General features: G+C 56.7%; 4 protein-coding genes across 10 annotated transcripts; 1 reads left to right on the top strand and 3 right to left on the bottom strand.

Annotated features, from left to right (window-relative positions):
• Positions 1–699: 699 nt before the first annotated feature.
• Positions 700–6,032, bottom strand: CDC20 (cell division cycle 20). 2 transcript variants are annotated; one of them, XM_071565496.1, is made up of 11 exons: positions 5,808–6,032; positions 5,314–5,510; positions 4,618–4,763; positions 3,897–3,993; positions 3,332–3,460; positions 2,765–2,961; positions 2,347–2,441; positions 1,779–2,010; positions 1,544–1,669; positions 1,256–1,373; positions 700–957 (listed from the first exon to the last, which is right to left on the bottom strand). In XM_071565496.1, the coding sequence occupies exons 1-11, from the start codon at positions 5,852–5,854 to the stop codon at positions 779–781; spliced, it is 1,563 nt and encodes a 520-aa protein (XP_071421597.1). In that variant the 5' UTR covers positions 5,855–6,032; the 3' UTR covers positions 700–778. The 2 variants fall into 2 exon arrangements, with proteins under 2 accessions (XP_071421597.1, XP_071421599.1); XM_071565498.1 differs by having other exon boundaries at positions 5,736–5,822.
• LOC139676083 (uncharacterized) lies at positions 6,007–6,381 on the top strand. Its single transcript, XM_071564601.1, has one exon. The coding sequence runs from the start codon at positions 6,007–6,009 to the stop codon at positions 6,379–6,381; it is 375 nt and encodes a 124-aa protein (XP_071420702.1).
• Positions 6,324–12,199, bottom strand: MPL (MPL proto-oncogene, thrombopoietin receptor). Its single transcript, XM_071565129.1, has 12 exons — positions 11,951–12,199; positions 9,670–9,802; positions 9,150–9,325; positions 8,721–8,929; positions 8,457–8,613; positions 8,167–8,296; positions 7,732–7,904; positions 7,481–7,623; positions 7,188–7,347; positions 6,921–7,008; positions 6,710–6,797; positions 6,324–6,613 (listed from the first exon to the last, which is right to left on the bottom strand). The coding sequence occupies exons 1-12, from the start codon at positions 12,051–12,053 to the stop codon at positions 6,392–6,394; spliced, it is 1,782 nt and encodes a 593-aa protein (XP_071421230.1). The 5' UTR covers positions 12,054–12,199; the 3' UTR covers positions 6,324–6,391.
• A 920-nt stretch (positions 12,200–13,119) lies between these two features.
• TIE1 (tyrosine kinase with immunoglobulin like and EGF like domains 1) lies at positions 13,120–27,100 on the bottom strand. Of its 6 annotated transcripts, none has more exons than XM_071565392.1 (23): positions 26,560–27,100; positions 25,802–26,089; positions 22,266–22,376; positions 22,003–22,158; positions 21,790–21,921; positions 21,396–21,536; positions 21,065–21,193; positions 20,535–20,680; positions 20,246–20,390; positions 19,828–19,986; positions 19,502–19,639; positions 19,100–19,390; positions 17,777–18,067; positions 16,929–17,245; positions 16,617–16,827; positions 16,356–16,466; positions 16,062–16,252; positions 15,851–15,964; positions 15,619–15,689; positions 15,325–15,365; positions 15,105–15,201; positions 14,754–14,853; positions 13,120–14,484 (listed from the first exon to the last, which is right to left on the bottom strand). In XM_071565392.1, exons 1-23 carry the CDS (start codon positions 26,603–26,605, stop codon positions 14,413–14,415), a joined length of 3,498 nt encoding a protein of 1,165 aa, XP_071421493.1. In that variant the 5' UTR covers positions 26,606–27,100; the 3' UTR covers positions 13,120–14,412. The 6 variants fall into 6 exon arrangements, with proteins under 6 accessions (XP_071421493.1, XP_071421495.1, XP_071421494.1 ...); XM_071565394.1 differs by having other exon boundaries at positions 17,049–17,245; XM_071565393.1 differs by having other exon boundaries at positions 16,929–17,242.
• Positions 27,101–27,271: the final 171 nt, after the last annotated feature.

Below are 27,271 nucleotides of genomic sequence, written 5' to 3'. Positions count from 1 at the left end.
TTTTTTTCCAATAGCAAGTGGCTCTTAATTTCAGTACTAAACTCACTGTGAAAGTTGCTGTTCTAATCTGGCACCATAAGCAGGCAGTGTTGGCTGCCTGTAGCAGAACAAGTGTGTACCTTACAGCTCCGACTGCCAAAGACTAGCACCCAGACTGATCTGGAGCAGGTGACCACTAGTGGTGGTTGCCTGCAGATCCACAGGCATGAGTCAGGACAAAATAGAAACTGGGGGCATTGGCAATACCATGCTTTCAGTTGACCGTTGCTCTTCCCTGCCGCTTAGGTGGCACTAAGGCAGGCAGCAGCTGATCAGAGGGTCCTGCCTTAGGCACAGGGCAGCTCAGCACTGGATCACTACCCTGGAAACCTGAAGAAAGTCAGAGCTATTTCCTCTTAACCCTGCTGTTGGGAAAAAGTCTTTCAGGCTATAGTTTTCCCCCCTATGGAAGAGCTTCCGTGCTTGTGGTCAGCATCATGAGGGGGCAGGTGATATGCGTATGTACCTTAGTTGGGACAGATAGAAGTACAGCTATTGGACAGCATCCTTGTCCCAGGACTGTGCTAGGCTCAGGCTGCCTCTAAACAGGCCCTAAAGAACAAGGGCTCCACCCTGTGCCCAGTTTCCAAACCTCAGGGAGAGACTTGGTTCTGGAAGCTGTGGCTTTTTCTTTTATCAGATTCCACGAAAAAGTCAAGTTAAAGCAGTTTATTAACATTTAAAATACTGTACAGTGTGTAAACCAAATACCCCCCCTCCCCACACCAACCCTGTGCTCTCAGCGGATGCTCTGGTGAATAATACTGGTTTTAGCACTGTTTGCCTTCTCTTTCTCCTTCTTCTTTATGGGGTCCATCTCAAAACAGCGCCAGAGCCTTAGTGTTTCATCAGCAGCTGCTGAGGCCACTGTTGCACCATCAGGGCTCATAGCCAGGTTCAAGATTCTGGCCGTATGACCTGAGGAGGAGCAAGTGCGCAGTCACTATGTGCACATTTACTCCTGTATGCCCCCATGAGCCCCTCCTGCTTGCATAGCTGTCCCTGCCCTGTGCTGTGGCAGCATGGATCTAGACCCTAGGCAGGCAGTTGAAGAAACAGTGTTTTCTTCAGCAGCCCACAGGCATCCTTCATTCTAGCAGCATGCCCCTGGATACCATCATGCATCAAGTGCTGCTACAGGCTCAAACCAAGGATTGCATCTGCCTTCAGCCTCTAGCAGCCCCCACCTTTCCCAGGTAAAGGGCCTAGCGCCTACCTTGCAGCTCCGCAACCTTGGTCATCGTTGGATACTTCCATATAACCAGCTGATTCTGTGCAAAGCCGTGGCCTGAAACGAACTCCCTGTAGTTTGTTGACCACAGGATAGAACAGACCTGAGAAGAGGCAGTAACACAGGTAAGACAAGCTGCTTGTGCTGATACTTACCAGCCACAGCTGAGCATAGTCTCCTCCTTTCCCTTGCCTCTGGGCCTCAGGAGCCAGCAACTCTGTTTAGGTGTGCTGCCAGAAGGTGTTTGTCTCCAAGCTGATAATCATGTCTCACCTGGGAATGGGCATCAACAGTACTGAGGCAGGCACCAGAACACACATTCCAGATGCGGATTTGTCTGTCACTAGTCCCACCTCCAGTGGCTAGAACATTCATCTGCCACGGGCACCATGCCACAGCCTGGGAGAGAAGAGTTCATTCTAAGACACACAAGAGGCAACCTGCACACAGCCAGTGCTGCACATCTGCCTTGCACACGGACACCTACCCACAGCAGCCCTGTGCTCACCTTGACAGCACCCTGGTGCTGAGTGAAGGTCTGTACAGGAGCGAAGTCTCCACCACTCCCTTGGGTGCATGGCCAGATATTCACCAGGTTGTCATTGCCGCCACTGGCCAGGTAGCGGCCATCTAGAGACCACTTGAGTCCGCACACCTCCTGTGTGTGGCCAGCCAGTGTGGCCACGTGATGCTCAGCCACTCGGACATCATGGTGGTGGATGTGGCCAGTCCGTGCCCCACTGTGAGAAAAGGCTTATAGGGTCAGGCTGATGCATTTTCACCAAAATCCATTTTTGTGTGGTTGTAAGACTGCCATGTTTCAACCAGTGTTACCAGCATCACCAGTCTGTTGGGGTGAGTGAAGCAGCCACACAAGCTCTTCACAACTTCAGCGCAAAGGGCAATACAGAAGAGAGGCCTTCTCTGCACAATCCCAACATAACAGGCTAAGTAAGAATCCCAAGCCAGGACAGAAACTCCTCTCTGCCATCCCTAACCCACACTACTCACAGATCCAGGGATAGGAATCTGCAACAACTGAACACTGCCCTTGGCTTACCCACCCTCTACTTTACCTGGAGAGGATGTAGCTGTTCCAGCTGAGGGATCCTACACGGGTGCAATGGCTGGTCATGTTTCGGAGACGCTTCTCCTGCTGAACATCCCATAGCTAGAGAGGAAAAGCAGTAAGTTCTCCAGAGGATAAGGAAATGCAGCCCTATTGCTATGCCCTAGGAACCTGGCATTCAGCCATCTCAGTATGGAAGCAGAGAAAATTTGTAGCTCATGCCTACAGTACAGAAGGTAACACCAGGTGTTAAAACAGCCCAAATCAAACTGCCTTGCTGTAGTTGGCTGTGCACAGTTCCACCTCCCACCAGGCAAAACAGGTTGGGTGCACTGCATTGTTCCTGTTCTAACCAAACCTTTGTCTCCATGCCCCACAGCTCCATCAACCCCTAGACAAACACACCTTTTTACTCCTGTACTCACCTGGACCTCAGCATTACTTGTGCCAACAGCAAGGTAGTTTCCTTCTCTAATCCATGACAAAGAGGAAATGTAAACATCTGGTTGCTCCATCTGCAGCAGCTGGATAATCTCACCAGAGACGTGATTCCACAGATAAACAGAGTTGTCCAGAGCCACTGCCAGAAAGTTCTGGGAGCTCCAGTCAATGAGATTCAGATCTACAATTTGGAAGAACACAGGTTACCTAGGGAGCCCTGCCCTTCATCAGTGCTGATGAAGGCCTTTCCCCAGCACCAGGTCTGTGTGTGTATGTCTGTGTGTGTACATATGTGCATACACACATACAAGTAAGGGGCAGCTTTCTGAGTGTCACTATGCCCAGCTAGTTGGGTCAGGTAGGCCTCATCCAAGTCAGCTACACAGCACTCTAGAGCAGTCTTCCTGTAAGGCTACACAGGGACACTCCAGAAGTGGTCTGTGCTATCCTGGGTGCATAAAGTAATTCAAGCAGCCCAGTTACACTGTCCTAGGAACTGCACTCCCGTGCAGAATATTCTTGAACAGCACTGAACACTGTAGCCTACTTACAGTAGTCATTGCGGATCTCCGGTGCATCCAGGATCCGGTCTGGCATTGAGGGAATGTATCTGCTATTCTTCCTGCTGGATCCAGGTGTCATTTTCTGACTGTAGAGCACTTTTAAGTTATTTTGATAGCCTGCGTGCAGAGGAACAGATTTGTGAACCTGAGTTATTGTTCCCTTCCACCCTCGTGCTGCTCACCCAACTAGGAATTCCTTCCAGTGAAAATGAGGCCTGAGGGAAGAGGTACACTCATGAAAGTCAAGTGTGCAGCACCTGTGGCAGTACAAACTGCAGAACCAGGGTGAGATACAATTTCATCATTCACAGAAATGAGTGTAACAAACATTTGTTTTTTGTATCCCATTATGTTTAGTTACAGTTAAGCTACAAAGTGCATAGCAGAGTTTGAAGCTCTTGTAGCCCTCAGGAACCCTATGAAGGGAGACTCGAGTGTGTATAGGAGCTTTTAGAAGCCAGATGATGTTTCCTGTGACTCCACCCAGGGCCTGTGTTGCTGTTCCACTTACTAGATCTCCCCAGCTGATTCAAGTCACACAGGCTCTATATACCTTCTGGAGCATTCTGTGGCTTTCCACTGAGGCGGAGGATCTTTGCCTCTTCTACATCAAAGCCATTCAGATTCACTGCCCAGGCTTTCTGTTGCTCCTACAGAGATAAACCACCCACAGCTCAATGCATGTGAAACACAAAGCCCACACTAGAGGTAAACACCTAGGCCCCGTTCTCCCAGAAAGGGGAGGTGTACAAACAGTGCTGCCATAGTCAACAACACACACACAGGTCAAAGTAGTTTTTCCTCAGACACTGGCACATTTTCATACAGTGGCAAGTTCAGTGTCATTTGCAGTGGGGAAAGCCACAGCAACAAGGGACCGAATGCTTCATAAAGAAATTTCAGGACACAGTGTAAAACATTCCAGAATTGCTCTCCATGTGGATGTTGTCCTAGAATAGCTACCAGCAGCAGTTTTACTCTGCATAGGCCCACAGCTTTGTGTTTTTGTAGCCTGCTGTATTTTAAAGCCTTGTTAACCAAAAGCTGAGTTTTGCTGCCAGACACAGCATTGTCTAGAGTATTGGACAGGCTCTATAGCTTCCATCTCATGCCAGGCTCCTGAAGCCCAGAGTTGGAAATAATGATGGCTAGAGCTTGTCAGCTGCATGTGCCCATTTGATAGAACCTACAGTTTACTTTTCTGTAAATGGGCAGGAAGGATTAAGTGTTTGATAATGGTTGTTGAAGTAATTGTGGCTTAGCAACGTGCTCACCTTCTTGGTAGGGGATTCCTCAGCATGGTCATTTTCTTTGGTTAGGAGGAAATTTGCCATCTCCATCTGCATAGTGCTGCGGTTGGGAATGTAGCGATCCCCTCCAGCCCTTGTTGGGGTGCTCTGAACTTTGGATCCAGATTTACCTGCATTTACATACATAGATATTGTCTTATGGCTATTTAACAGCCTGTGTTAGAGCTTTCATGAGATGAAACCGAGCACTTTTCCGCATCACACCCACCAGACAAGTTCAAGACAACCGGGATTCTGAGACCTCATGCCATTCAGTCACAACCAACTCATATTTACTCCCGTGCCCCCAAGCTCTGGCTAAGGACTGCCAGGAGACAACTTGGGTCCAGTGCAACAGTTGCAAAATTCACAGATAGGGGAGGATACAAAAACAGTTACACCATGTAAAGCTGTCAGCTGATAGTCCTGCCCACGCTTGTCCCAACAAACAGCTGTACCAGCAAGGCTCAGCTGGGGGATCGGCCGCTCACCCACCCCGTGCTCAGAGCTCTGCCACTCTCACGCTGGGGAGGAGGTGAGTGACTGCGAGCAGCCAGGCAGCACAGCCCACCTCCCCCTGACCAGCGAGGGCAGCCTGGCACGGAGCCCAGAGCCCCATGGCTACAGGCAAGCAACCCGCCCCTCCTCGCCCACCCTGTGCCGCTGGTGGCCGCCGCTCACCGGGTGTCTTGGACGGCGTCTTGCTGGAGCTGTGGGAGCGATTGGCCGGTTTCATGGGCGACACGCCGACGGGGCTGGGCCCGGGGCCACTCTCCTTGGCCTTGCGCTGCCATCGCGCAGGCGGCGCGTTCGGGATCGGCGTGTCCAGCTTGAGCAGCCCGTGCAGATCCGCCTCAAACAGGAACTGAGCCATGGTCCTGCGGGCGGGCGGTGTCAGCCGAGCCCCCCAGGGACACCGCCCGGGACGCAGCGTGCTCCGACGAGCCCCCCGCCCGCTCCTGGGGCCCTCCCAACCACCGGACACGCCCCCGCTCTCCCCGACCGCTCTTCGGGGCCTTTCCGTCCCCCGACACCCCCTCCGGCCGCTCCTCGGGGATCTCTCTGTTAACGGACATTCCCCCCTCCCCTTGTCCGTTTCTCACCGACCACATCACCACGACTCCCATCCCTGCTTTAGGCTGAGCCTCAGAGCCTGCCCGGAGCCGCGCTCTCACCTCGGCCGCGCCGCCGCCGCTCGCCCGCCCCGCCTGCGCCGCAGCATTTTAAACGCGCGCGGACGGGGCTCCGGTTGGCCGCTTCAAACCCAACAGCCGCGCGCTGCCAGGCGACGGCCGCGCGCCGCGCCGTGATTGGCTGGACCTCGGGGCGGGGCCCCCGGCACGGCCGGCGGGGGCGGGCGCAGAGGGCGGGGCAATGGATCGGGGGCGGGGCTATCGGATGGGGCGGGGCTATCGGATGGGGCGAGGCTATCGAGCAGGGCGGGGCTATCAGGCGGGGCGGGGCTATCGAGCAGGGCGGGGCTATCAGGCGGGGCGGGGCTATCGAGCAGGGCGGGGCTATCAGATAGGGCGGGGCTATGGAGCAGGGCGGGGCTATCAGGCGGGGCGGGGCTATCGGACGGGGCGGGGCTATCGAGCAGGGCGGGGCTATCAGGCGGGGCGGGGCTATCGAGCAGGGCGGGGCTATCAGACGGGGCGGGGCTATCGAACAGGGCGGGGCTATCAGGCGGGGCGGGGCTATCAGACAGGGGTGGGCGGCGAAGCAACGAGCAGGCGGGTGTTTGTGTAGGGACGCGCGTTTATGGTGGGGCGGGGGCGGGGGCGGTCGCGGTCGCGATCGCGGCCCCGCGCGGCTCCCAGCCGCTCATGAGCAGGTAGGACTGGTTGGCGATGTCGGTGCCGGGCTGTCGGTCCCCAGCGTGCTCCGGCGGCGGGCCCGCCTCGCCCCGCGGGCTGGACAGCACCTCCAGCAGGCAGGGCAGGACGGCCTCCTCCGGCGTTTGCTTGTCGAAGGCACTGGCCTGGGGACACACGGAGGGCGCGCGGTGGGGGCTGCCCTTCGAGCCTTACCTTCGAGCTGCCCTTCAGCCGCGGTGGACCCCGCCCCAGCCCCTCACCTGGCCGTGCTTGCTGCAGTCCTGCAGGAAGCTGCCCAGTGCACGGTGCAGGTCAGGGACGGGCGGCCAGAGTTTCTGCTTCACGTTTCTGGGTACATGGAAAGGGGCATCGAGCGCAACCCCCAGTCTTGGGGTGCCTTGATGCCCCCATGCAAGGTGCCTGTGCCCGGTGCTGGGCCCTCTTGCCTGCCCCCGGCACAGCAGCCCTTACCTGTAGAGGGAGGGGAAGGTGCACCGCAGCCCCAGGAGCGTCGCTGTGAAGAGCAGCGGCACCACAGTAACACTGGGGATGATCCAGCCTGCATCGGAGGAGGAACGCTGGGACTGCAGCCCTTCCCCGACCAGCCACCTCTGAGCCCTTCGCAGCCCTGTCACTCTCTACCCAGTGCTCCCCATCCCGTTTCCAGCACTCTCCATCTCCTCCTGTCAGCCATGTGGTTCCTCTGGCTGCAGCCTCCACCCCTGCCCTGTCCCTTACCCGCATCAGCCATGGCATCAACCACAACAGGTTTGGACCAGGCACTCCAGCTGCCCTGGTACCACGGCCCGCTGGGCTGCGCCCGCACCTGCGCATGGTAGCGGGTGCCTGGCCGTAGGTCCACGACTTCTTTCCTGGCTGCCCGTGGAACCTGCAGGACCTGCAAGGCAAAGCTGAGCTGGAGGCATGGCTGCTGTGGGATGGCCAAGGGGCAGTAATGGGGTGTGGGTCCATCCTGCCTGACCCTGTGCAGGCCATGTGTTGGCAGCGGAAGTGGGCTGGCCAGGCCTTACCTTCCAGTCATGGCTGTTCTCCATAGTGTAGCGGACCTGGTAGTCCAGCTGCTCTGCCAGCTCCTCCAGGGGCGAGAGCCACTGCAGGCTCAGGCGGCCCTCTGTTACTGTTGCCTGCACCAGCTGCGGGGGATCTGTGAGCACTGTGGGTGTTGGGACTGGGATGTGTCGCTGCCATGGAACAGGACAGGGGATGCTGTGTCCCCTGCAAACTGGGCATGGACAAGGACTGTGGTGGCATTGGGACTCACCAGCCTGGTGCAGCCAGAAGGGCTCCTTGAAATAGCTGAGCGTGGTCAGCATGTGGGTCCGAGTGATGTTCACCAGGATGGAGATGGCACTGCCAGCCCTGGGCTGGAAGGTGCAGGTGTGGGTGCCCTGTGCCCCCATGCTCACCTCCTTGCACTGCTGCCATGCATCTTCCCTGCATGAGAGTGGGGGGCTGGTCAGTCCCACCGCCCAGTGCAGCCTTGCTCCTCCTGCACTTGCCTAGGAAAGCTACTGCTGCCTGGAGTTGGAGGCACAGTTTGGCCGAGAGGTGATGGGGAGGTACAAGGTTGATGGTGGTAGGGCAGAACAGAGCAGGACCTTTGCAGGTGGCATAGTGTGGGATGTTGGAACACAGCAGGACCAGTGGTCCCTGGGATGTGCCTGCCTGAGTGTCACATGCCCACCATGCCCCTTACCTTGTGCCAGCCCCGCTTGAAGGTGGCCGGTAGAAGAGCTGGTGGAAGCTGTGGGGCTCTGTGGGGTCCCAGGTCCACTCGCAGCGCACGTGCCTCAGGTCAGGGGTGCTGCAGCACAGCCCAATGTCTCCTGGGCAGGTGAGAACCAGGGCAGGGAGGGGGCTGCTTCCCCTTGACCCTCCAAAACTTGGGTGCTGCACCTCCTACCCCAGGACCACCACCCCTCGCAGCCCCAGGCATGCCTCCCAGCTGTTCCTGTGGGCACACCGGCAGAGGGGTTGGCTGCTCACCGGAGGAGTGAGGCGTCTCTGCAGCCACTGCTGGCGACCATGGCCCCCAGACGCCATCCATGGAGGTGCCATCAGGCTTGCTACGCACCTTGATGTGGTACCTCACCCCTGGCTGCAGGTCCTGGAGGACCACCCAGGTGTTGGCCTGGACCAGCCCCTGCAGGAGAAGGGCCAGGAGGAGGAGCAACTACAGCCTGCTCCTCCAGGCTGAGGAGCAACTACAGCCCCCCAAATTCCCCTGCCCATCCTGGCCCCTTTACGTACCTGTCCCACTCCTGGGGAGGCTGTGGCTGCCCCAGCCCTGGGGTTCAATATGGCGCTGCAAGGCATTCCTGGGGAGCTGGCAGGGCAGCACTGCACCTCGTAGAGGAGGAAGTTCAGGTAGTCGCCGAGCGGTGGCTGCCATGACACACAGAGCTGCCCTGCAGCCCCAGCCCAGCGGGCTGTGATGTTCACTGGAGGGGCAATGAGACCTGCAAGGGACATGCCAGAGTGTTTGCCGTCCTGCTGCAGCCCCTGTCTGGGCAATCCCTGGTCCTGCTGGGTGACACTTGGAGGCTCCTCCAAGGCTGTCTCTGCCCAGAATGCAGGGCACAGGGTGTTGCCAGGCCCTGTGGCAAGCAGAAGATCAGGGGACCCACGTCTGGGGACTGTCATAGTGTCACAGGGTATTAGCCAGTGAGAGGGGCTCACCCACTGCGTCCACGCTGAGCTCCCGCCAGTACTTTGTTTTGTTTGTGGTGGCATCCAGGATGCGGAGGTGGAGCTGGGTGAAGAGCCGCACGTTCTGGCTGGGGAAGACACAGACATGCCGCTTCCCACCACTGCCACGGTGCCACGTGGAAACCATACATGCTGTGGGCATATCCCTGAGGAATGGAGAGTGGGATCTTGCAGCACCTCATGCCTCCTGCTTCAGGCCAATCTGAAGGAAAGGGGATGTGGGACACAGCACCGAGACCTGAGTGTCACCAGCCCCTTTCGTGTGCTACCATTCACTGCAGGACACTGTCCCCATGGGACTGAGGGACAGCCAATATCCTAGCCCTGCTGCAGGGTGTACAGTGGCTGCTGTGTAGCTCATGTGGGTTCTCCACCCTCTCTCATTGCAGCTGGGAGCCACTGAGATGGCACAGATTGCTGTGGTGCCCCAAACCTGCCTCTCTCTGTGCAGACAAGAGGGAGGCTGGGCTGTATCCCTGACACCTCCTACCTGCTGTACCAGTAGTAGAAGTGGCACATCCCACTCGTTGCCTCCTCCTTCTCGTCCCAAAAGCAGGTGAGGTCCTCGAAGGAGCGGGAGAAACAGAGGATGTCCTCAGACACGCCTGCCAGCAGTGCAGCGTCTGGGAGGAGTGTGGGCATGAAGAAGCCTCTGGGCACAAACCTATCCCCATCCCACCTGCATTCTCCCACCCCATGCCTGCTGGCCAGCTCACCCCTAAGGTCAGGCTGTGTAGGTACCCAGGGCAGCCTGAGCATGGCTGTGGCACAGGTGCCTTCTGCCAGCTTGGCACACTGGGGGGGAACATGGCACATGTGCTGGCTGCTGGCATGCACTGGGGTCCTGCCTGATGGCAGGGCTCCCTGCCGGCCCCACTGCACCCCTCTCCTCAGTACATGGATCCTTCAGGACAAACAAACATCCCAAAATAGCCCTGCGGTCAGAGGGGGGCTCAGGGCCCAGCGATCGGGGGAAGCACCCCTGCCCTGCTCATGCCGGAAGGTGCACGGAAGTGAGATAAGGAGGAGCAGCACCCCAGGGAGAGGGAAAGGCCCTTGGGGCTGGTGTGGGGGCATGTAGTCCTGAGCAGAGAGGGATGCCCAAACCCTGGCCCAGGGACTTCTAGGGGCCTGTGGGTTTCTCTGTCCTCCTCAGCAAGCCACCCTCCCTGTTGTTGCATGGATGAACTGAAGCATCACATCCTGCAGGATTTCTGTCGCAAGCACTGCTGGCTTTGGTGGCACATGGGTGCCTGCCCCTGTTATGGAGAATGAGACAGCTGCAAGATGCAGATGTGTGATGCACAGGGGTGTCTTGCTGCCCCGAGAATTATTTGAGCTCTCCCTTCTCCCTCACTGCCCCCACCCTGAGACCTGCTCCAGTCTTCTGCCTCCTCCTCTTCCTCCTGGCATGTACTGCCTTCCCCAGGGGTAGTCCCCAGCTGTGGGATCCGACAAACCCCCTGCCAATACCTGGCCCTGCTCCATGTGTTGAGCGCATTTATTCTCTGCTGTGCACCCCCTACGCTGCACCATAGGCAAAGAATAAGTGACAGTCCCAAATGTTCCTGCCACCTTCTTAGTGTCCTTTTGCCTCCCTGTCCCTGCTCTTGCCTGATCCCCCCCCAGCCCTGTTGTTGCCCTCCTCCCTCTGCCCATTGTCCCATCTCCCCCACAGGACCCTGGACCTGTTCTTCCTTCCCCCCCCCCCCCCCCCCATTACCCACCCCAGGCCTTATGCTAGCTCCATGATCCCCCCGAGCTCTAAGCACCCATGGATAAGGTGGCCAGGTCCCAGCAGCTTGGTAGCACAGGGACCCATGGCAATGATGGGAGGCCACATTGGCCCTGTGGGCTTCTGGAGCATCTTTCCTGAATACATGCCATTTCCTAGGAAGAGTGGCTGCCCAGCTCTGCAGCCTGCACCAGCCATACTCGGGCAATGCTGCCAAACTGACGGTGGGCTCAGGGCACAGCGATGACACAGAGGCTGTGGGCAGAAAGGATGAGCCCAACCCTGACCCTGCTCCCACTGTCCCTGTGGGGATGACTCAAAATGTGCTCCAAAGTCCACCCTGGTCAGACACCTGGGGTGGGTCTCGAGAGACAAGCAGGAGATCAGCAGGATTCTGTTCAGTTAATGGTTCTTATGCTGTTACAGAAAGTGTTAAAGGGGCTAAAGAGGGGCTCAAAGAAAGCACAAATAGGCCTGAAATGTGAGAAAGTCATGAAGTGGCCCTGCCAGGCTCAGCGAGCCAGGATGGAGCCAGCTACTGGCTAAGCTAAGGCTGCTTGCAAGGGCAGTAAGATCACGACAAGGCTGGTGCGGGAGCACCAGGATTAGCCTGGCCATGCCACTGCATTACTCATCATGCAGAGCTGTGCCATCAGATATTAATTTGAATTTCAGTCAGACCCTCACCACATCATGACTCCAAAAACTTTTGATGAGTGGGGAGCCCCGCTGCTACCTGTGAGGGACTAGAGCATCAGGATGACATCCTCAAGAGGTCCTGGAGCTACCAAGCCCTACTTGCAGATAGCAGGGATAATTCTTTACTTGGAGCAACCCAGGGTGTCCCACCAGTGAGGACACTCCATGGCCCACCCTGAACAACACCCCCCCTCTCCCCCCCAGCATGTACCATCCTGGGATGCCCCTTCTCAGCCCTGCAGATTTTGGCTGCTGTGAGGCGTTCACTGCTCGCACCTGACATGCCAGCTCTTCTCTGGCCCATCCTCTGGGGGAGAAAATAGCCCCAAGGACCTACCTTGGGATGTCACTGGCTCGGGGGCTGATGGTGAGCTGCGGAGGCTGGTCAGGATGGCCAGGATAAGTGAGAGCAGCCAGCCCCAGCACAGGCAGGCTGCCATCCTGCAACCCGTGTGCCGGGGCCACACGTGCCGTACTCGACCCTTCCCAATGCCTTGGGAGCTGCTGTGGCTCCTCCAGGCAATACTTTTATCTGGGAAGTGGTGGCTGTGCAGCTCAGGAAGCCTGACTGGGGGCTCCCCCCCACTCCATCACCAGCACTTCCCTGTGCCTGAAACCACGATGCCACAGCCCCTCTGCCGCCAGCCACAGTGCCAAGAGAGACTGCTCCTATCATATAGGCGACATGTCCTGCCCTTGTGGCTACCGGCATGCCGGGAGGCTGGAGTAGGAAGAAAAACAACCCCTGAGAAACCAGGGAGGCCCCTGTGTGGGGCAGGGCCGGCTGTTGAGGGCTGCTGCCATGTGGGAGCTTGAGATGTGGGACAGTTCATTTGGCTCCATCATGTCCTGTGCCACCTGGCACCAGTGTACTCTGGGTCTGCTCTGCCAGCAACACTATCCCTGTGGCTGTGCCAGAAGGAGAGCTGCAGGCACAGGGGACACTGCCAGAGTCCACACAGTTGCTAGTGGTACTGTGCAGGAGCAGGGCCACCGTGGGGGTGTCCCAGTAAAGCCTTGTGCCAATCCACCATCACTGCCTGGCACAAATGGCTGGAGGGTCTCCCACCCTGCCAGGGGACAGCACAGTGGCACAGCCCAGGGGGCACCAGAAGCCATTTGTACATGTGTGCCCACCATGCCAAAGCCGAGTTGGCTTCTCCTTGCCCAGCAGCTGAGGACAGCACCAGAGGCTCTGAGCAGCCAGCACCAAATTGCCACAGCCACATTTTGTCAAATCAGTCCCCCTTCCTTTTCCATCTGGCTACTGGGCTTTGCTATGAGGGAGGCAAAAAGTGGAAAGACCTGGGAGTGAGCAGGACTAATGACACTGCCTCAGACACCTTTCCCAGCTGGAAGCAGAGGAGGTACAGAGGCAGTGGCATGTGTCAGGCTGTCTGCAAGACCTAGTCCCCATCACTGGTTCATGGAGGACCTCAGGGATGGGGCAGACAGGCTATTTACTAACAGCTGCAGTTGACACCAAAGAGCACTGGAGGCTAGAACCGAAAATGAGAATGGTATTTACAGGGTTCAAAGACCACCTGGGGATAAAAGACATTTGCCCAAAAATGAAGCCCACCCAGTGTCAGCATAAAAAACAGCACCAGTGCAGCTGAGGGACCACAGCCTGGGACAGGATCTCCCGCACTGGGGTCAGCACAGAGCCCAGGTGATCCACGAGGGATGGGAACATGAGATTCACTCCAGCACATGTTCAAGCAGGCTGGTCGAACATAGTCATCCCTTTGCATGACATGGGAAGTTACCTGATGGCTCGGTGCAATGCTGGGCAGGTACTGGCTGGCCAGGGTGGGAAGGGTGTGGAGCTACGCAGCTCCCCAGGGGCCAGCCAGAGGAGTGAGGCCATTCCTGTGAAGACCAGCCAGTCAAAGGGAAACTGCAGGAAAAATTTTCAAGCATGCAAGAGGCAGCTGTGCAGAGGAAGGGCATGGTCTCCTCCTTTAGGGACAGGACCAAATCTTAAATTGTGTGTTGAAGATCTCAGTTGGATCCTATGAAAACCAATCTCCATGGCATGATGAGACCTGGGCCTTGGCTAGGGGTGCTGGGGCATTCCTGGGGATCATCAGAGGACTCAGTGGGGACAGGATTCCAAACAGTGCCCACCACAGCAGCAGACCTCTGGGCCTCCACATCCTGTTCCACAGTGCTGTCAGCAGGGCAGAGCTGGGTCCTTCAGACTTGGCTGCCTGTTGTGTGATGTTTATTGCCCGTAAAACTGAGCTGGCACCTCCGAAGGGTCACTGAAGAGCTAGAGGCTATGCACAGCCAAAGCCATCCCTTTGCATCCACCAGAACGGTCCTATCCCATGCTGTGATGCTCACAGTCCTGCTGGCACCACTTCAGACCTGGAGCACTCTCAGAGCTGCAGGGCAGGCAGCTGCTGGGTTGCTGCTTCCCCCTCTTGCCCCACAGCTTGTGAGTATCTGTGTCCATGAGCTCAGGCAGCAGCACTCTGGCTCCTGAGAGTCCCTCTCCTGTCCACTCTGCCACAAGCACTGTGCTGGTGCTTGTCCTTGAGGACCATCCCACCATGACCCCCAGCACTGTGGAGCAGTGTCAGTGGCTGGTACCATGCCACCGTGGCCAGCACACGCTAGGTGGGCAGCCAGGGAGGGAATGGCACAGTCCTGCTGCAGGAAAGGTGCTCTTGGGAAGGGGCACCAGCATCTGGCTGCTTGGTTCTGGAAGGGGATGAGCAGCCCATCATCCCCACAGCACTGTCCCAGCAGACTGGTGCCAGCATTGCCCCTCTGCATGGTGCCAGCGCAGCCTCACGCCTCCTCGGCAGTGGCATCGATCCCCGCGTAGGTGAAGTTCTCAAACAGGGCCATGTTCACGTAGGCCTGTGGGGGAACACCAGTTGGGAGCCAGGTGTGACACTGCCCCCATCTACCTCCCATCCCCACTGGCACACTCATGGGCCCTGTGCCCTGTGGGGAGGCAAGAGAGCTCCCCACACCCAAAAAGTGATGCTGGGGTTAGCCCTACACATGGTGAGTGTCACACTAGTTCTGCTGCTGGCTGTCCCCTCCTCAAGCCCAAGGGATGTTCCAGCATGTGGACAAGCCCAGCACAGGATGGGTATCTGTCCTGCTAAGCTGCCACCACTCACCTTTCTGGCCTCTAGCATGCGGATGAGCTGCATGGAGATCTGGGCGAAGGGTGGGCGTTCGTAGGGGCGGTCACGCCAGCACTGCCGCATCAACTCGTACCTGGGGGCAGAGAGTTGTGGGCAACTCAGCGTGCACAAGGTGAAAGAGGGCAGAAAAGCTCTTTGTGGGAGATAGGGAGAAGCAGGCAGGAAACTAAAGCCCATGAAGGGTGTTCAGGATGTGGGACCCCACTCCAAAAAACAATGCAGAGGGAACCAGGCAGAAGCTACTGCAAGTTGGTGGGAGCCCTGTGGGGCAGTGGGATCAGGGGCATGTGGATGCCACCATCAGCTGAAGCTTTGTCCACTTACACCTCATCATCACAGTTACGTGGCTTCTCCATGCGGTAGCCCTGGGGCAGCTTCTCGTAGAGCTCGGCACACGTCATCCCACAGTATGGTGTCCCCCCTGCAGCCACAGACACACAGCTGGCTGAGGCAGGGATGGTCCCCAGAGTGTCCCCTCCAGGGCTTCAGGAGGACCAGACCTACAGGGACCCGAGTGGAGGCAGGGGATACAGAAAAATCTTACCCAAGCTGACGATCTCCCAGAGCAGGACACCAAATGACCACCTGAAAGGGCCGGAGATGAGGCTGTGACAGAGTGCCCACTCCAGCCCTGCTGATGGGCACAGGACAAAGCCCAGGGTGGAACGGGCAGCCAGCACTTGGGCTGAGACAGCAGCTCCACAGGGGGATGCATCGGTATCACTTCCTGCTCTTGCAGCATCCAGAGCAATAACACTGCCATACTGACCATGCCAGAGAGGGAAGGAAGCAGCCCCAGCCATGCCCCAACCCTGGTGTCCCTGCCCATGGGACTTACACATCACTCTTGGTAGTGTACACACTGTAGTTCAGGGACTCGATGGCCATCCAGCGAACTGGCAAACGGCCCTGGGGAAATAGAGACTGTCAGGGGTGGGGGGCATGCCCTGTGGATGGAGGACAGCTGTGACCCAGCAGGTCCTGGAACGGGAGGTCCTTCACACTGCTGGTGGATGTCCTGCCCACTGCATTGGTGCAGACCCCACGAAGATGCTTCGCTCCAGCCTCACCATTGTCTTCTTCACATAGACCTCCTCCCCTCTGGAGAGGCCAAAGTCAGCAATCTTGGAGGCCAGATTTTCTCCCACCAGGATATTTCTTGCTGCCAGGTCTCTGTGAATAAACTGAAAGGGGCCAGCAGTCAGCAGGAGCCATGTGTTCCCTCTTGCTGGCCTCAAGGACAGGGAAAAGGATGCTATGAAGGGCTTACTGGGGATGTACCTGCTTCTCACTCAAGTACTGCATCCCCTTGGCCACATCTGAAGCAAACTGGAGGAGCTGTTGGGAGGTGAGCGTGGAGGCGGTGCCGTGCTCCTTGGCAAAGGCCGGATCTGTCTCCAAGACTCGGCTTTTGCGGAGGAAGTCGAGGAGGTTTCCGTAGGGAGCATACTCAATGGCAATGTACAGGTAGCCTGGGGGGCACAAGGAGGTTTGGCTACTGGGGCTCTCCCCAGAAGAGAGGAATGCAGAGCTAGGCAGAGCCTGTGGGGCTGAGGAGAGGGGGACAGCCCTCACCCTTGTTCTCACAGGCACCCAGCAAGTTGATGATGTTGGGGTGATGGCCCAGTTTGCACAGCACCTCCAGCTCCCCAGCAAAGTCCCGATGGTCATTCTCCGAAGCAAACTCTGGAAGTAAAGAAGAGATGGACACCTCAGGCCGACAAGGCCCCCTCCTCTGCTTCTTTGCAAGTGACTCCTGACTCTCCTCAGCATGAGGATGGCCCAGGATACAGCTGCAGCCCTCAGCCCATTCTGCTTGCCTTCCCAAACACTCACCTTTCAGCATCTTGATGGCTGCATTCATTTTCAGACCATCCTTTTTGATCATGGCTCTGATGACCTGCCCAAAGTTGCCCTCTCCGATCATGTCTTCAAACTTGATGTCTTCCCACTCCAGGATGGGGTAGCTGAGAGGCTCAGGTTGTGGCTTGGGCCGGCGTGTCAAGGTCAGGGTCCCTGAGTTGAACTGCAGGATGGTCTCTTCCCCCTGGCAGATGGGAATGGGTGAGGTTAAAGGCAATGGGCACCCCTCTGCCCATGCGGCAGTCCCGTCAGGGCAGGAGTCATGGGCAGGGGTGGTCTTCGCACCCTCTCTGTGTGGAAGTGAGGTCTGGCTGCATCCGGACTGGAGGCTACGGAGCGTGACCTGGATCGGGCTGGGATGTGGGGAGCAGGGGACACAGTCCTGGTGGGGCAGGCGGCACTCACCGAGCCAGACTGGTATGTAAAGGTGCGGCGCCGGTGGAAAAAATTCTTCTTGATGAGGAAAAGTGCCAGGAGAGCAAAGAGGATGGTGAGGCAGGTGACAGACACGGAGCCAACGATAGCCAAGAGCAGCTGCTGGTCTATTCCCGCCTGCTCAGTACTCTGGCTGCCTAGGCTGGGTGGCACACTCAGCGCTCCTGCTAAAAGGAGGGGGAGAGTTGTAGTTGTGGTCCACAGTTGAGCCCTGCCCAGCCTGTATGAGTGGCCAAGCACCAAGACAACAGACATCTCCCAGCATCGAGGCACATCATGAAGATATCACAATGATATCCTGAGCCCCTGCTGCCACAGTGGCACAGCAGGGAGAGTGTCACTGCCTCGGCCCTGCCACTGAACCACTGATTTCTGGACCTTCAACCACCTTTGGATCCAGCCACCACCTTCACCCATGCTGACTCTGCTTTGGTCCTCTAGCCCCTCACTCCCTATCACCCTTTGGCCAAGGCAGAGCTACTCTATAGGTGCTGTGCTGTCACCATGCCACCCATGCCCCATCAGGACTAGGAGGAGCAGGATTTCTGAAAATACAAGAGTTTTGGGCTTGGGCTGCGGCTTCAGAGCTACTCTTAGAAGTCATCACAAGCACTTCAACCATTCTTTGCTGACCCAGATTCTGAGCCCAAGCTGCAGCAGAGCTGTGAGCCCTCTGCCTGCTAGGACATCCCTCTCACCGTCTCCCAGGGTCTTGGCTTTCACGGTCTGGCTCCATTCCCCTGGGACATGGGAGTTGGCACGGACACGAAACTGGTAGCTGGTGCTGGCATTGAGGCCCCCAATGATCTTGGTGGTCTCAGCGCCACTGTCAGTGTCGATCCACTGGGGTTCACTGGTGCCCCCCACCTGCTGCAGCTCCACGATGTACTTGGTGATGCCCCCATTGGGGTACTCAGGGACCTGCCAGGAGAGCCTGACAGCGGTGTCGGACATGGACTCTGCCAAGAGCAACCGTGGGGAGGAGGGCCCTGGGACAAGGAGAGCAGAACATCAGTCCCAGGACAGGTCTCCTGGTGCTGCAGGGAAGGCTGTGAGGACTGGACCCTCTAGACGGCAATGGCAACCAAAGCTGGGCCAGGTTTGAGGGACCTCCCTGGACCCTTGGCTTCTGCTTGGAGAAGGTGGAGTTGCTCTCCATGTACAACAGTGGAGAGGGACAGTACTCCCAAATGCTCCCAGCCTCAGAGACTGTCAGACTAGATGCCCCTGTATCGACTAGCCCTTGTGATATTTTGTTTCTTAAGCCCTCCCTCACACACTGTCTTCCCACCACCTCCTCTGAGTCTTCTGCCTGCTCACAATCCTAACCCCAAATCCCCAAATCATTCAAAGCTCTTACAAGCATGGAGCAGAGGAAACCTCACATCCCTCAAGCCTGATGCCTACCACTCCTCTCAACATGTACCAGACAGAGCTATGCCTCCCCAAGGGCCTCATGCATGCCTTTCCACTTTGTTGGTAGAAAGCTTGGTCAGGCTGATGCTCCACCTTCCCATGGTCTCCTGCCTACACAGGGGGCTGCATGCATGTGTGTATGTGTGCCTACAAGTGGGACTGTAGGGCTCGCCAGGCCCTAGTGACCATCCAGCAAAACTACTTGGCAGCAGGGTTAAAGTGAACCAAAGTTAAATATTTTTTTCATGCAAAGTATAATTATATTGAGAAACTTGTGCTTGCATTGCTACAGGGTGTTGTAAAGGCTGCAAGCATAGACAGGCCTGACAGGATTTGGGCAAGGGGGCAGAGGACAGATCTGTTTGTGAGCATCACTTGTCATGGCCTGAATGTCATGTTCAGCATAGGATGTTTCTCAGCTGCTTGGTGCTGGAGACTGCAGGGTCTAGTGAGGAAAGGGGACCTATTTTTCCCAAGCAGCTGTTCATGTTTTATCAGAGATGGGATTCAGGAGCAGCCAGACTTGGGGATGGTTGCCATTACAATTATAACTGATTTACCATCGTAATCCCCTGTAATAATTCCCTGTGTTCCACTGGACCCACCTTTGCTGTTGATCATGACTTTATAGGGGTCAGACGGTGGCCCCAGGCTGGTGCAGTGGTACACCAGCACCTCCAGCCCATACTCTTTGTTGAACTCCAGGTCCCCGATGCGGGCAGAGAGCACTGAGATGGATGTGATGTTTTTCTCAGAGACCAGCCTCCTTGCAGAGTCAAAGAGGTGTACGATGAAGCCATGTGCTGGCTCATGGTTACTTGGCAACTTCCAGTTGACATGAAGTGTGTTCTTCTCTTCTATGGACCAGCCTTCAATCACAGGCTTGACTGTGGGCTCTGCAAACAAAAATGCAAAACCTCATGTGCATCAGGTCTTGAACTTTGCCGACTCTGTGCCATGCAGGGTTAGAGATAGGGCAGAGCAGGGTGAGGGAGATGGAGGCTCACCAAGGCACTCAGTCACCATGATGGCTTCAGGTCCTTTGCTGCCCTCCCCACCAGCCCCTGGCCGGCTCAGCTGCACCTTGACAATGTAGGCAGTCACCGGCCGGAGGTTCATGAGGGTGATGTTCTCGCTGTTGTCGACTGTTGGCCAAGAGGACATGTCAAAACCGTGTCCACGACACGGTCTGTCCTACCACTGTCATCCTCCTCAGCAACACTACAGGAGGCCCAGTATGGAGACCCCTGCCCACCCCAGACCCTCACTGGCTGGGACAACCATCACCTCCCACACAGGTCCTGCTGTGCCCCCCAGCCCTACAGATACATACCCACAATGGATGACCATGCTGAATTGTCATCCTTGGGCTTGTAGAACAGCTTGATGGAGGTGATGGGTCCATCACCAGAGAAGCAGTCCACAGGCGACACCACAAGCTGGCGGCTCTGCTTGGCCAGCAACCGAGGGGGACTCAGAGGCGCTGGTGGCACTGCAGGGGGAAGGAAGGAATGACACTGGGTGTGACTGGGAGCAACAATGAGCAGACCATGGATACATCTGCCACCTCTTGACTCCTTCCAGCTTTGTCAGGAAAACCTTTTATAACCACCCAAACCTGTTTGCTGGCACTGGGACATATGATGGGAGGCACTCAGTCCAGTGCAGGGGGTTTCGTATTGCCACACCTTGCTGTCAGCCTTACCCAGCAACTCTGGCTCATCCTGCCTGTGTCACCAGCTTTTCCTCACCTCGGATGTTGACCTTGACTTTCCGGCTGTCCTGGCCCCCGGTTGTAGATACCCGGCACTCCCAGAGCCCAGTGTCCTCCTTCATCAGGTGCCCCACCTGGAACTCACAGGTGATCTGTCCTGGCTCAATGATGGCTTTGATGAGCTGTGGGCACAGAGGGTGCTGTCAGTGCCCCTGCTCAGCACCAGTGTCAACCTGAAACTATCGAGCAGCCCCTGGGGTAGACAGGTGCTTTTGAGGGAGCTGGCAACATGGAGATGGCAGTGGGGCAAGAGCATGGGGTGGTACCTTGAGCACAGTGCCATCAGCCTTGCGCAGCTCCACGCTGTCACTGGTGGGCAGTGGGTTGCCTGTGGCCACGCAGCTGACAATGGGCTCTGAGCCCAGGTTGAACTCCAGCTCTGAGGCCAGCTGGATGATCTGGGGAAACCGGTCTGGCATACAGAAATCAGCATTAGGGCTGGTCCTGCTCTTCCCCAGGTACAAAGAGAGGCTGGCAGCTTTCCTTAGACTTGGTCACAGCTAGACCCTGGTACCAAGGAGCCAGGGAGATGGATGCCGCATCCAGCCGTGATCCCCACCCCACATGCCAGGCTCAGCAACACTCAGTACAGCTTATCCTGGGTGCCAGACCGGATGTTCCCCTTCTAGCACCCTGGTTTCCATAGGGTTGAAGACTTTCTGCAGGCAACGGGTCCTGCTGAACCAGCCGGTGAGGCTAATACCCAATGGCCCCTCCTAGACACCAGTGAGGAAGGAGCCAGAGCCCGCTTGAGGCTGGGGGACAGACACCCACCACAGCCCCCTGCCAACCTCACCTGACTTCTCACAGTGCTGCCCATGCCAGCCTGCTGGGCAGACACAGCCACTGAAACGGTTACAGCTACCTCCATTTCGGCAGGTGCACCCCAGGGCACAGTCAGGGCCATAGAATCCTGGGGGACAGGCTGTGGGAAGAGGAGAGGTCGCTGCTATCCCTGGCCATGGCACAGGACCATGGAGACAGAGACAGCAACCAGCTGCAGGCAGCTCAGCCTGTGCTGACCCTCAGATTGGGTGAGGTTTGCACAGGTTCTGCTGGAGAGCAGCCAGGCCTTGGAGGAAGTCCAAGTTGGGTGGGAGAGCTGATGAATATCCATGTTCCTGTACCTTGGTTGCAGCGGGATCCACTCCAGCCTGAGGCACAGGAGCAGCCGTAGGGATCCGGCAGGCAGAAGCTCAGACCCCGGCAGCCCTGGGCTCTCTGACATGTCTCCTGGCAGTTGCGGCCAAACTGGCCTTCCCGGCAGGCTGGAAAAAGAAGTGTGGACTGCCCTCACCTGCCATTCCCACATGCACTGCTCGGTGCTAGTGTGAGTGCCCCAAGCCTTGTACCACCACATCAAAGAGACACAGGACCCACGTAAATGGTGCAGCCCTGCCCCAGAAACAGAGGATACTGTGTGTGGGGAGTCACTGGGGATGCCCACGGAGTTTCTACCCACAGTGCTCAGGTCTAGGGGTGCAGCAGAGACCCCACATGTGCCCTGGGCACACCACCTACCTCGCTCACAGCGGGTGCCCATGAACCCTGGGGGGCAGATACATTCCCCAACATGGTCATGGCAGATGCCGCCATTCAGACAGTCAGGACAGTCCTTCTCACAGGATGGTCCCCATTTCTTTGCAGGGCAGGCTGTGGAGAGAGCAGAGGCGGGACAGGGTGGCACCAGGCCAGAGTGCAGGGTGTGGCTGGCTATCCCCACTTCCTGCTCACCTCTCACGATGAGGCGGTAGAAGGCACTCCACAGGGGGCTGTCCCCCATGAATGTGGCACTGTAGACCCCATTTTCGCTGACACTGACATTGGGGAGTGTCAGGATGACACGGTCACCCTGCACCTCGCCCCGGTCTGTGGTCTGGTAGTAGGTACCTGTAAGGGAACAGAGGGTTATCCATGACCTCCCATGCGTCTGGGGCCAGTGCCAAGCACAAGCTGGGAGCAGCCCCAGCTCCATGCCTGCTCTCAGGACTACTTGCCATTTCTTTTCCACATAACATCTGTCTCCTTCCTCTTGAGGATCCTGGCAGAGAAGGTGGCTGGCTCAGCAACATTCACAGACTGTGTGGCCTTCACTGGGAAGAGGTGGGCTACAGAAGAGGAGAAGGAGGAGCAGGCTAAGCAGCAGTCACCCGCCCAGGGTACTCACAGCCAAGGGCAGTGCTGACACCCCCAGACCAGTCACCCCAAGACACACTGTGGCACAGCCCAGCACCCACCATATGCTTCTCCTGGGATGTCACGACACATCTCCTGCTCCTGGGTCCACTCCGTGCTGGACACATGACCCCCTCCAGCCTCTGAAGGGACAGAGCTTCCTTCCTGGCCCCTCTAGCCCTTGCAGGCAGACACCAAGGAATGTGATGGGGCACCCTGCCCTCTGACCAGCCTGCCAGTCCTAGCCTGGCACGGGATGCTGGTGGCAGCAGTCTGGGGGAGGCAACATCTGAGACAAGTTTGCATGGTACACCCTGCCTGCTGCTGGCTGGGGAAGTGTGGAGTGCTGCAGGGAGAGACAGCATGGGCAGGTGAGGAGAATTAGGCATGTGGGAAGAAGTATGCCAGCCTCCAAGACCAGTGGCCCTGTCACAGCTGTTTTCCTGATTCCCCAGGTGCTGGGATGTGCAGCAGCACTGAACTCTTACAGTATTAATGTGAGTCAGCCAGACCCCAGATTGAGCACAAACAGAGCTATAAATACCTTAAGGTCTGGGAAACCAAGCCCTGGGCGTGCCAGGACAGACACAAAGGAGGACACAGGCGGCTGCTGGCTTTCAGAGACTGGCAGTACTCCAGCTTGCACACACTAGAAGGAGCCATGCCAGGTTGGAGCTAAAACACATCCAGCTCTGTGTCCCACCCCACTGAGGCCAAGGACCAAGAGGAAGCAGCACATGCAGCAGACACAAGGAAAAGGACACCACAGGTCACACTTCTTGGTAATTTCCCAGAATCTCCTCCCCACCTATCCCTCTAGCTGGGACCGTTCATGGACTTCGCAGTCCCTTGTAAAGGGCACAGAGATGTGGCCCCTGTTCTATCTCGCTCCATCTCACGCTCTGAAACAAGAGCCAACAGTTCCCTGGAGATCTCCAAACTCTGTGCTTTGTGTTTGGCCACACTGGTTTACTTGTTTCTCTATCACTGCAGTGCTCCCAGAGTGCATCTATTCTCTGTCTCTCTGTCACTTCGTATCACATCCATTGTCCCTCCAAGCAGCTCAGTGATAGGAGCCAGCATGGCTGCTTGCTGAGATCTTTGTACACACAGATGGTGACACAGGTCCCTGCAGAGACCTTGTGCCATGCCAGTGGGAAATCCCCGTATGACAAGGACCACTCCTATTCTTGATCTCCCTTCTCTTAGCCAGTTATTTACCAATGGAAAGATCTCTTCTGCCACTCCCTGAGTGCAGTTTCTCTCAAAAAACTTTTGAAAGAGAATTTTCCCAGTTTTCTCCAGGAATTCAAGCAGAGTCAGCTAGGTCTTCTGTAGTGTCCTTACTGCCACCAACCCAAAGACTCTCCCACTGCAAGCTCAGCTGCCTCTCTCAGGGGCCACTTAACCACAAATTCTGCTTTTTATTACAGTTTCTGCTAATTTGCTGGGTTCTGATCAGGGTTTATAGTCCTGTAACTCCCTATCCAGAAGCTTTTAGAAAGGCTGGTGCCCCACAGGCAGCGGGACAACAGCCTTGCTCACTGCACGCCTGGCAATGTCATGCTGCTCTGTTCTGCTATTTCTTGCCTGTCTCCCGCCATCAACACTGGCATTTTAGATAGATCCCCGAGCAAGTTTCCCCAACTTCTCTATCATGCACGCACATAGATGCAAAAATAAGAGAACTTTGGTTTACTGTAATTGCCTTTCTGCTGTGGATATTGTAAAAAATAGTTTGTTGACAGATTTAAGTGGTTCTGAAATTGTTCCTGAGGATCTCTTTGGTCTGCTTTACTTTGTTTTTACAGCAAAGCTTCCAAAATTTATCATATTTTCTAGGTTTTTCTCCATGCATGACCTTTCAGGAGATGCCAGCTTTCCCAACCCCCTGTTTCATCACCCTGGCCTGCTTTGTTGTGCTGTCAGGCTAAACATGAGAGATCACACACACCAAGCCCCCACAGTGGGTTCTGTAGCCAGCCCTCCTACACCCTGGAAACATGTAATTTTTTTGCTTACTATTTCCTTAATTTTTTTAATCTTCTCTTCCTGTAAACAGAGCAATGACAGCTTCTTTGGAACTTGTATAATAGACACCTTTTTGGCAGTCGTAACTCCCACAGGGGCTTGAACCTAGGCACCAACCAGCTCCTCCACAGCACTATTCTGACCTGGCTAAGTCAACCCAGGAGCGGGGGGCTTGCTAGGAGCACTCCACCATGGGAAACACTGTCACACTGATGGAGACCCAGAGCCATCACCTCCATCCATGATTTATAAACAGGGACACCTGGGGGTTCATGGCCTTCACTGTGCTTCTCATGCCCAGCTGCTCCTCACCCCCCTCATGCCTGTGCCTCCCACACTGGCTCCATATACCTCTGTTTCGCTCCCTAGGCACCTCTGTGCCTCAATGCTTGCGCAGATCAGCCCACTCCATTTCCAATAGGACGACCACCATTTTCAGCTCGAGCCTGTGGCTGAGGACGCAGGCTGGGGCCCTGCTCCTTGGGGGACACTTGGACCCCACCATCAGCCTCTGTACTCTAGTCTGGAGACAACAGAGCTGCTTGCTGAAGCTGTGTTTTAACACAGGCAGGGAAGCTTTTATCCCCTCCTTTTATTCTCAGTAAAAGGTCAACTGTTTTACCTAAACTTTCTAAAAAATAGCTAGAAAGCATGCTAAGGCAAACACTTATCACAGAAAATCTCAGTTTTAACAGTTTTGCAGTCTGCAGCACAGGGGGAGCAGAGGCTGGAGGGGCAGTGTGGAAAAGTGCTGCCCCAGGTGGTATGCCTGCTACTAGCCAAGCCAGGGAGGTCCTTTTGATTTATATGGCCCAAAATGGGAGTGGGAGATGAGCCCAGCACTGCTCTTGGCTACAGCACACCCTGGTAATGCCTCTCAGCAAGGCCCACTGCTGGAGCAATGATATGCTGCCACTGGATGGTCTTTGTCAAGCACCTGGGAGGCTGCCGAAGATATGCCCTGGCATTACCTCCTGCCCATGAGCCTGTGGTGAAGACATGGGCTGGCACAGCTCCAAAGGGCTGCCCCCTGCTCTGGTTAATGATTTACAGACCCCACAACCTCCTCCAAGGACAACCAGCTTTCTTTTGGACCTTGCCCTGCTCCCAGGCACCATTATGAATCCTCCATGGGGCTTGGTCACACTCCTTCAGTTGAACATTGTCCTCATCTCCATCCTACCAGTGCTCGTAGACCCCTAACCTCACATGTGTCTGCTCACCACACTGGCTGGTGCTGGCATTGCAAAGCTCCCACATGCAGTTAGCTCCCATGTGCACCCAGCTGCCAGGCAGGGTGTGCCCACTGCCCCCCCCAGCCACTCACCATTGTGGCTGTTGTGCACATAGACCACCTGTGCTTGCTCGGTTGGGGTGCGCCCCAGACAGTAAAGGATCCCCACCAGGTCGGCCATGGAGAAGCCCCTGGCCTGGACCTGGTTGCTGCGGTTGCGGTAGTTTTGGAAGCCCGTTTTGGGGTGTGTCATCACGATCTTGTTCTCCCGCTCGATCTGCAGGTAGCTCACATCACGCTCCCCCATGACACAGGTGAGGAAGAAGTCAGAGTGGGACAGGCTCTGCACGTTAGCAATCAGGGTGATGTCCAGGATGGCCCCTGGAATGGGAGAGTACAAGGGCACGTCACAGCTGGACAAGGGCATGGCCACCCCAGCCCTGCCTCAAGGCCAGTTCCTGTCACCCAAATGTCACCCCCTTTCCAGGACGTTTTTGCCATCCCCAGCCCGAGGCAAAGCCCTGGCACAGAAAGGTCTGTTGCAGACACATTGGGATGACACAGTGGGAATTTCCATTCTCCTTTAGGAGATCTCGACTGGCTCAGCTCCCCACCATAACCCAAGCTTGCATCAGAACAAGGGTTCTGGAGTGGCTCCCATGCTGGGGTGAGGCAGGCAAGTGAGGGCACCGCCAGCCTCTGAGGTCTCCAAATGGCTGATCACAAAGCGGTATTTCCTCCCTCCAAACCCTGATCTGATGGCGCCACTGAGCTCCCACTGCTGACTCATCCAACCAAGCCTCCCTGACGCTGGGGCTGCTCACTGGGGCAGAGGGAAAGGGGCAATTTACCTGCCAGGCGTGGGAGGAGAAGCAGAAGATAAACCTGGAGTCCCATGTCTGTGGAGCGTGTTCTGAATCTGGCAGAGGTCAGAAGATTCCCAGCATGTCCCAGCCACGGGGGTCAGAGCTGAAGGCTGTGTCTGCCTAGGGGCTCCGAGTGAGCAGCACCTCAGGACCCCTGCTCCTTGCCCGTGCCCCCCATCTTGCTTCCACGCTGGTGCTTGACGTCCGGGGCAGCCAGGACCACCTTCTCTGGTGCATAGCCTGGGCACGAAGAGAAAGATGCCTCCGGTCCTGCTTGCTCAGTGGCTAGCCAGCTGCTCAGAAGCAGGGTTTCCCTCCAAATTGGTCCCTGGGGTTCCCTGCCCAGCGGCAGCTCTTCCAGGGAACAGGCACCCGCCCGCTCCCCCAGGGCTAGGGCTGCGTGCCCAGGATTCCCTGAGCCATGCGGAACCCCCAGCCCGGCCCCGCTCCTTGTCCGCGGCTCAGAGGGCCTCACGCCCCAGCCCTCCCGCGCAGCAACATCCCCATCCCCGCGGCTGATGGCTGTGGGAAGGACTCTCTGGAACAGGGAAAGGAAAGGGGCCAAGGGGCCGTGGCTAATGGTGGCGGCGGAGCCAAATCCTGTTTCCCATGCGGCGTTTCCTGCTCTCCACCCATTGTTTGGAGACGGCCCTGACTCCAGGAGCCGGCGGGACCTGCCGTGCCCAGGCTGTCCCCC

The sequence above is a fragment of the Pithys albifrons genome, chromosome 10, assembly GCF_047495875.1.
Source record: "Pithys albifrons albifrons isolate INPA30051 chromosome 10, PitAlb_v1, whole genome shotgun sequence".
In the NCBI taxonomy this organism is placed as follows: Eukaryota; Metazoa; Chordata; class Aves; order Passeriformes; family Thamnophilidae; genus Pithys; species Pithys albifrons.
Note: the sequence above shows the minus strand (reverse complement) of the source record. Positions and strands in the feature narration are given on the sequence as shown.